The 9,491-nt window shown below is 33.8% G+C and overlaps 1 protein-coding gene across 1 annotated transcript; it reads right to left on the bottom strand.

Moving 5' to 3' along the window:
• Positions 1-7,477: 7,477 nt before the first annotated feature.
• On the bottom strand, positions 7,478-8,342 carry LOC130984995 (uncharacterized). The gene is made up of 4 exons (XM_057907758.1): positions 8,251-8,342; positions 8,022-8,151; positions 7,653-7,934; positions 7,478-7,582 (listed from the first exon to the last, which is right to left on the bottom strand). The coding sequence occupies exons 1-4, from the start codon at positions 8,340-8,342 to the stop codon at positions 7,478-7,480; spliced, it is 609 nt and encodes a 202-aa protein (XP_057763741.1).
• Positions 8,343-9,491: the final 1,149 nt, after the last annotated feature.

Raw genomic sequence — 9,491 nt, 5'->3', positions numbered from 1 at the left:
AATGGATATTGTAAACCAAGATAAATGCATGCAACTCACTTATGCGCTTCAATTGTCCAGACTGCGTTTCAACAATTATATCTCTATGTTGTAGTGATTCGTCAAAATCACCTACAACCAAAGCAGCAACCTCAGAAACTACAGGTAGATTGTATCTTCTTGGATCGTTTCCTCTTTTTCCAATAAGTCGTAGCTTAACTTCAAATGTCTGAGACTCCTCAATCTTCTCCTTTACCATTCTAAAAGACTTCACCAATACATTATTGTCATCTAACATTTATTTAAGTTCAACCACAAGCTCAGCATGCAATTTATTAATATCACCATTTTGCCTGCAATTTTTTTGAAAAAATGTTATGAAATGTAATATATATATATATATATATATATATATATATAGGAAATTATATATGAAATAATTTCTACATAAGCAACTACTTTAAGTAAAGGCCACTTACCTCACCGACCGTAATCTATTTGCAACTTCATTTTGAGTATCATAAATGTATAATTGAGCAAATTTTGGTTGAGAACCTTCAGGTGGTATCAAACTTCCAATCAAATGATAATTTTGGCCGTGCATTCGGAACATTGGCGGTGACTTGCCAGTATTTAAACTTCTATCTATTTTTCCTCCCATGGACGTGAAACTGAACATGCTATTATAAGAACGAATATTTTCAAGGAAATGATTGCTTTTTACATTGTTCCCAAAAATCAACTCCTCCAGTAATTTAGGGGGTCTTTTCATTCGTGGAAGTTCAATTTTCCCACTCAAACAACATAATGAATATTTCGGGGTTTTGGAATTGTAACTTTTGTTTAATCGTTCTTCAAACCAGAAGTATGCTTTACAATGTTCACATGTATATACTGGGTCACCAATATCCCAATATTCTGTATAAAAAAAAGAGCAAAAATTAGATACAAAATTTAGATAGTTTATAAGTAGAATGTGTATCACTCTTAAATTGTATTAATAATTTAATTAAAAAAAATCAATCTAAATTTGTTTTGGTTCAAAACTGAAAAATATATATTCATGTAATTTGTCTTAGTAATATATAATCAATTGAATATCCTTTACCTAGAGAAAACTAAAAAAATTAAATCTTCTTTTTAAAAAAAAAAAAAAAAGAGGATCAATAATGATTTCCTATTTCCCCCCTTGGTGACTCAAACCCCAACCTATTAGTTCTAAAAAAAATTAAATAATCATTCATGAATCATGAAATACTATATTTAAATAAAATAAAATAAAATATATATGTTAATAAAGTCGAAGAGTTAACATATATATATATATATATATATATAGGGGGCAGTTATTCCACGAACTCCTCTTAGTATATAAATTAAGAACTAATCTTAACCTTAGATGATGCCTATTCTAACGGCTGAGACCATTTTTACTAGAATCCCATCTGTTCATTTTAATTAACATAGTAATTCATGCGTTATTAAGTATTGAGGGTAAATTTGGAATCGGTTGTTGACTTTTTGAATCGGCAAAATAGGAATATAATTCGATTCCCGAAATAAACGCCTAATTCATTTGGAAGAAAGCTAGATATGATGCGATTAAAAAATGGCATTTGGATATCATTCAATTACTTGCGTGAATTACTAAGACCAAATCTGCGAAAAATATGTGTAGAAAAAGGGTAATTGTTTAATTGCGTGAATATAATTTAATGGTGTGTGAATATTTAGGCTTAGCACAGTATACTAATGTATCATAATGTGAATATTATAATGGAGCGAATATTTTAGTGTGTACGCATGAATAATCTGCTAACCAACGTGAATATGATGACAGATTAATGTTAAATGATGAGAATAACTATATACTTATGCATGAATCGTTATCAAATATTGTACGAATAAACGATATATGTCACACCCCAATTCTTGAATGAATAAATATAATCGAGGTGCAACTAATTCATAGAAATAGACAAGGAACAACCTTGTTAAAACCCGAATAATAAGATAACAAGTCGGGCTAGGCCCCTTTGGATCACAAGTTTTGTTTCATGTTTCTGACAACAGACGTTCATTAACATAAAACTAGAAAGTTTAAATTGAAGCTCGACATGGAGTCATCTTAAGTTAAGAAAACAAAAGATGTATACGAGTTATTACTACAGCGGAAGTCTATATAGAAATTGAACCTTAGCCTCAGCTCAGTCCCGTCAGCACCGGCCAGCCAACCTGAAAACATTTGAAAGTATTTTTGGGCTAAGTACTAATGTACTCAGTGGGCATGCATTTTCATAAACATTTCATATTTTCGTAAAGACAGTTTATCCAATCGTACTTGACATAACTTAGAAGGTTTTAAATTGAAAGAACTTCTAAGCATGTTAAAATAATTTTCATTTGTGCGCACATGTCACACTCCCTTTTTGTTACTCGCTGTGATCCCGGACCTTTTAGCCACCGACGGATCCATTTCTCCCATTGCACTTGCCCTGAGGACGTAACTCAGACAAGTTGAATTGACCTCGGGACGCTACCCAGACAGGCCCTTACATTACATGCTTCGGAACACATCCAGCAAGCACCCTTATAACGCCTCTTAGTTAGTGCCCGAATGGAGATCAACCCACCGAGTCAGCTAACAGTGTACACAATTCTCAAATAACGTGTTAGGTCATAAGAGAACCTCAATTGATTCGTTGTGGCTAACCTTAAACAGAGCAGAGTGCACATAAACATTTTATTGGATAAACAGTTTGCATTTCATTGAATAAATAATTTGCATTTCATTGAAACATTTAGAGCTTAATAACTCAATCATACTTTATACGTTTGGAAAGTAAGCCCACCTGCTTAGGCAAAGCCTGTCGCTTAATCTTAACTCTGAATCGGAATAGCAGTGCTAATCCTCCTGACGTTCAAAGCCTACAAGAAATCTATTCTTAATAGGTCTCTTAATCTAAACTCAAGTCACGGTAAAGTGCTTAACATTCTATGATTCACTTAGCCGGGTTTTCAAAATTTAAAGAATAAATAATTGAAAACATTTTTCTTGAGTTAAGAACACCAACAATATTCTTACTCATCTTTCTCTCGTAATTGAAATTATAAAAACTAATTAAAACATGATGCAATGCATGACTCCAGAAACTGAACACGAACAGCAGCCTAGTTCATGCAAACTCTAACATTTACACTTAACTCAACTGCCCTGCCAGAGAGATCGGCGCCAGAGGAATTGATGCCAGAGGAATCAACGCCAGAGGAATCGATGCCAGAGGAATCAACGCCAGAGGAATCAACGCCAGAGGAATCGATGCCAGAGGAATCAACGCCAGAGGAAATCACTCTCGGCAGAGTCAACAAAACAACACTCAAACATGCTCTCTCTCGATCTAACACTCCTCAAAACTTTAAATTTAACCTATCATGCTCAACTTCAACTTAGAACACAAAACTCAAGAAAACCTTATTATGCATTTCTCAGTTTCACGCACAGTACAACCATTTGTACAACCTACAATCTATCATGCTTGGTAAAAACAATGATAAACAAAGAACAAACCTAGCATGCTCCTAAAACACAATCACAAGTTACAACGATTAAACAAAAATCGAAGAACGAGTGACAACGACGAAGAACACCGCCGGGCTGCCCTCATGGGTTTCCTCGCTAGGGTTCGATCCGTCCTTAACTCCTTCATTAAACATGCTTGACATCTACCCAAGATCAACATACTAAAAATTCAAGATGATCCGACGTCGTTTCAAAAATAAAGTCGAGAATCGACGTTTTTCGACGTCGACGAAAATCGAAAAGAAAACCATGGAAACATAGGTAGAGATGTTACCTACGTGAATCTATGATCGAAAAGATGATCGGCGCTCGTCTCGGTGCTCAAATCGGAGCTCAAAAGCTTGAAGAAGCTTTAATGGAGGGAGTGTGTGTTCTTGGTGTTTGTGTGTGAGAGAGAAAAAGTGATTGGAGTGAATGGGGTGGCTGCCAACAGCCGTGAGTTGTAGATATAGGGAGTGTTAGGCGGTTGGGGGGGTGGTTTTGGTGGGGTAGGGTTAGATCTTTTAAGATATTATCCCACTTAGTCGTTAAATATCCCGTTTCGTCTCGTTTTAACAACTAATTACTCACATTCTTCGTTACTCGCCCTCTCGACCTCTACTCAATTTCATTAAACTCGTAATTCTATATAAATATAGAAAACGTAAGCTCGTTCTCGAAATTCTGATAAACGAGATCTACACGTTTATCGAGAAATTCTGGTTTTACTATTCATTCGTCGTCCAAAAATAAAAACTTTCATTTTTGGACTCGTATCGAAAAACTAAGAATATTTCTCGACGACGTGCACGTAAGATTTTTGAAAGTCGACAAAAAGACGAAATAGCAGTATTTTACTATTCATCGTCAAAAAGTCTAAAATTTCAAAAACGATTAAACGGACTCAGATTTAAATTCCGAGTTCATCGTTCTCATTCAAATAATTATTTCTAATTATTCAAATACTCAAACTCAAGCAATTAAAAGCTTAGGGCCCAAATAAAATTAAAGCTCACTCATAAAAATGCTTGAATGCTTAATTAAATAAATATGCAAAGCATATAAATTTAATTATTAAATTTACAAATGCTTTTGTAAATCATTTCTGTTGGAATTAAAATAATTTCTTTTTCTTTATCCGGCGTGAATCATCTTAAACCTAAGTTCAAAATTATTCTAAACTTAGCTCGAGGAAACGGGGTATTACAATATATCACATTAAGAGTAGCATTATGATGCATCAAAATGCGAATATTTCAGTGTATGCGAATATTTTAGTGTATACTCATGAATAACATGTGTAATATAATGAGAAATTTCGTGATGTAAAAAAAATAATAGTATAGAGAGATATGAATTAAATTGAGAATAAATCTGACATTTTAACTGAATCCCACTATTCCTTAAATTAAGGAATCGATAATTACACAAAATCTTAAAATTACCTTTAACCCCATCTGTGTTATTAACGTCAAATGTGTGACTTAAATATGGGCTAGATCTAACCGTCCATATTTCAGGATCTAATGGTTTGTATTGGTTCTTAATTTATATCCTAAAACTAGTTCTTATTTTAGCCTAACCCTATATATATATATATATATATATATATATATATATATATAGGGAGCGGTTATTCAATAAATCACCCTTATTTTAAGAATTACGAACCAGTAAAAATGCATGAATTTTATGTATAACACGCATGAATAAACTGTATCAAGGTACGAATTGCGAAAAATAATTTTTTGCTACCTTTGGGATTCGAACTCAGGACCATGAATTTATCCAATAAGGTGATGAATCAACCGTAGATCTTGATGATCTAAGGACTGAAAATGGTTCCTAATTTATATTTTAAGAAGCGTTCTTATTTTAGCCTTCCCCTATATATATATATTACCCTAAACATACACATGTACTTAATGTAACTTGCAATCACAAATTAGGACACATACCACTTGTAACATTGGAAGCGCAAAACTCCTCCGTATCAGGTGTCGAATCTGAGCAAAAATATAAAAATATGTAAGTATTGATAAGGTTCATATAATTTTAAATAATTGTTATTGCTTTTCCAAATAAAAAACACTATTCATTTTAATTGTTTTTAAAAAAATGCTACTAACCATCCTCAGAATTTTCAGATTCTTCTTCAATATCTGATGGAATTGGATTGCAATCCATTATTGAGAAATCCACGGTACCTGAAAATATAAATTCTTAATTTGCAAGAAGATTATGGTAAAATAAATACATATTAATTTTATCATTAGTTGAAAGTATCTAAAACTTTAATGTTAATTGCTACATCTATATCTATATACAGTATACAAAATGAAAGAAGTATTCTAATTTTTCTACCCAAAAGCACCATTCTCATGCAAATTTGATATTCAAAAAGTTTCTTGGTCAGCAAACATTTCTATTTTTAAGCAAACAACATCAAGTAGTAAATTATACTATTAGTATCTTATATCTTAATATTAAATTAATTTAAATATATAGTATATTTTACCAAATACAAATATTATAACTTACCATCATGTGAAGGTAATCTTTCTTCGCAAGCACTCGATGGAAGAGGATTGCTATCTTCTGCTGCCAATTATTAAAATTGTGTGAGTATGATTGTAATTTAAACCATTTATTTGAGCTCAATTACGCTATGTTTACCTTCTTCTAAGTTAATAATGAGTGGATCAATTGTCATCAATTGAGGAGTGAAACTTTTACTACTCAAATCTTGTGCAATTGACTGAAACTGGGTGAATACTCTGAGTTATGAATTGATGCGTTTAAAAATATTTGATGTTTTTTTAAATGCCTGTTTAGATGCCCAAGACACAGTTGCATTTACATGTTTTAATACGTACTCATTAGTGTAATCCCCAAGATAAACTACTATAGGCTTTAAGAATACCTTTTCAGATGCAGTCCACTTTTAATATTGGCACGCTAAAATAGGTAATAATAATGTTATTCTGAAATGAATTATCCATTCTAAAATAGTTTCTCAAAATCCAAACCGAGTACTACAGCAACTTCAGATGGTCATGAACAGATTTTCACAACAACTTTTAATACTCTAGATGAAGGTGATTCACCCATCGAATTTAGAAAATTGATTCCAGGAGGTGCTTTATATCTCTATTTGTGATCTTTCACTCTTTCATAGTTTGAGATGGCACTTATACTTCATTTGTCTACCGTATCATGTATGTTCGACTTTTGGCTTAATGAACATTATTGTTGAAATACGCAAACTATCAAACAAATAATTATTTCATATGGACCAAACAATTATATTAGTGAACACTGATATTGAAACATATTTGTTTGATGCAATGGTTACACAAGATTGCATTTGATCTTTAGTAAAAGGTGCTATTAGTTTGCATATTTATTGATGATAGTCATTAGAATATTGATTATGCACATACTTACTATGTCAATATATGTGTTGATTATAACTCATATGTTATGCTTGCTTAGTCCTATGATTCATTACTATTATTTCCTACTACGCATATAAGTAGAAATTCAAAAAAGACAATAATTTTAATAAACCTCAAATAATGAGTTCAAGTACAAAAAATAGGCTGTATTTAGGATATTTGCCTGAATATCAAAGAGTGACAGCCTTAGACAAAAAATAAAAGACTAATTGCTGCAAAATCTAGTCCTCCTCTTGCTTGATTTCAATTTTAGCTTTCTTTGCTGGTTTAGTGGAAGAAAATTCATCCATTAGACTTCTTTTAATTACTCCGTCATCAATCCATTCACTCTCATCTCCAAGCTTTGACTGAGCCGCAATAGGTGTTTGTTTTCCAATTGTATCCATAACCTCAGTTGAACTCTCAAGCACGGAAATTGAATTAGATTGATGGCTATCCGAGCACTTAGCAGAGTATGTAGCAACAACGTTAGGGTCTGTTGCTAGAGTTGAGACGCTATAGGCTTTATTATATCTCCAGCCTTAATCTTGAACATGTATTTCTTTTGTAGTAAAGCATCTCGAATCTCATTTGGAACCTCAGACTCCTTAAAAAACAATGAATAAAAGATATAAGTTGGCAGGAAACATAATTATAATTTTTTCAAAAAAATGTACGTCTGTCGTTGTCTGAACTTTAACTTCAGCAGCTGGTTTTCCTATCACATTTTTACACTCCCTATCCCATAATACAAATGGTGAGCTGCTAGACTCGTCTGCAACATTTATTATAATATTATATTTCATCTCCCCAGACTCGCTAAAGTTGCTGCAATTCTTACAATAGAACCGGTGTTCTAACTTCTCAATTTTTTTCGAACACTTTTTGCATGATATGTAAAACCAATCTCCTGCTCCATCAATATTCACCACAGTTCCACATATCCAAAAGCTTCCACCCTAATCAAATCACACATAGGATTTAATTATAACAAAATATGCATAACAAAAGATTGTAAGTAATTAAAAAGAGTTCAGTTTTCTAACCTCTGAATTTTCACAAAGCTCTTTTATGGTTATCACAGATACTCCAGCCTCAAGCTCATCATTAACAGTACAACTTGTTTGTTGTGAAGTATTGACAATAATTTTAGTGCATAAACTGGAGTGAATAAGTCTTTTTCCAAAAAATAAGGTTACACATGAGTTAATTAAAAATGGTTGGGCATCAGTCAATTAAGAATGGTGAGCTGCCAATTAGGCGAATGATAGATACCTCTGCCTGAATTCATGAACTTCGGGTATATCAGCATTCAACAGAATTTTTGTAACTCGATATCCATTCTGCACTCTAACAACACCTGCCATATTAAATATTAAACAGAAGATTATATATTTGTTGGGAACCTTGTGGAATATCCTAACCCTTGTTTTGATGATACCAAAATTCATAGGACTTAAATATAATAGACTAGAATTGTTTTGAACTCAAGTGTTAGAGTTCGTTTCTAGTTTAGCTTGCGGTGTCGAAGACTGAAGACTGAAGAACGAAGGACTGAAGACTGAAGACTGCAGATACCAACTGAAGTATCAGTTGAAGAATCAGTTGAAGACTGATTACTTAATGCGCACAATGGACTGATACTAAAGTCAAGTATCAGTTGAATATTTCTCCTTGGACTGATCTTCCAACGTTCAGAGAAAGCCACGTACTCACAAAGTACAGCCGCATTAAATGCAGAGATCTCAGGATCTTATCTCTGCAGAGGTCATTCCTATCTGGTGGTTACTTTTCAGAGACGTCACATCTCCTGTCCATCAAAGAGAGCCGTTTCCACCCAGACAAGGAACCTCGAAGATTGAAGCCTCAGCCCAAATTCGAATTGCTCTCCAACGGAAAAAATCTTGAGGACGATCTACGCCAACGGATCTATTCAAGAGTTCTCCTACAAATAGCACTCGAGGATCACTTCAACCTTCACCGATTCAACGACATAAGCTGAAGCTCTGCCGAAATTGCTACTCAGCCTAAAGCTTAATCTTCTCAAAGCTTGAATTGAAGAAGAGAATTCCAAAGCCAAAATCAGTCACTGCTGATTACACACATTCTCTTAGACCTTAGGCAAACCTCTGTTTACCCAGAAGCCAAAGGTCAAACTTGCTTCAAAGAACTTGTTCTTTGTAAGTATAGTTGGCACTCGTTCAAACCTCCCCTCCATAAGAGTGTTTTGAGTGATTCGGAGGTCAGAAGGGTTTTCTGTCTCTGAGAGTCTTAGCGCGGGTTGTGCTAAGCAAGAGAAATCCGACGCGAGTGAAGCGTGGGTACTGAAGAAGGGTTTTCTTCAGTGGTACGGTTGTGTGCACCCGGCAAGCACACGGTTCGGTTTGCAGTGCACCTGTTAAGCACTTGCGAAGTGGATTGTTGGTCTGATCAACCAACCGTGGATGTAGGAAAAGGTTTTTCCGAACCACGTAAAAGTCTCTGTGTTGTTTACAGTTTTCAGTTTTACATTCTTA

Source organism: Salvia miltiorrhiza, chromosome 1 (genome assembly GCF_028751815.1).
Source record: "Salvia miltiorrhiza cultivar Shanhuang (shh) chromosome 1, IMPLAD_Smil_shh, whole genome shotgun sequence".
Taxonomy (NCBI): domain Eukaryota; kingdom Viridiplantae; phylum Streptophyta; class Magnoliopsida; order Lamiales; family Lamiaceae; genus Salvia; species Salvia miltiorrhiza.
The sequence above is the reverse complement of the archived record's forward strand: the minus strand, read 5'-3'. Positions and strand labels throughout refer to the sequence as shown.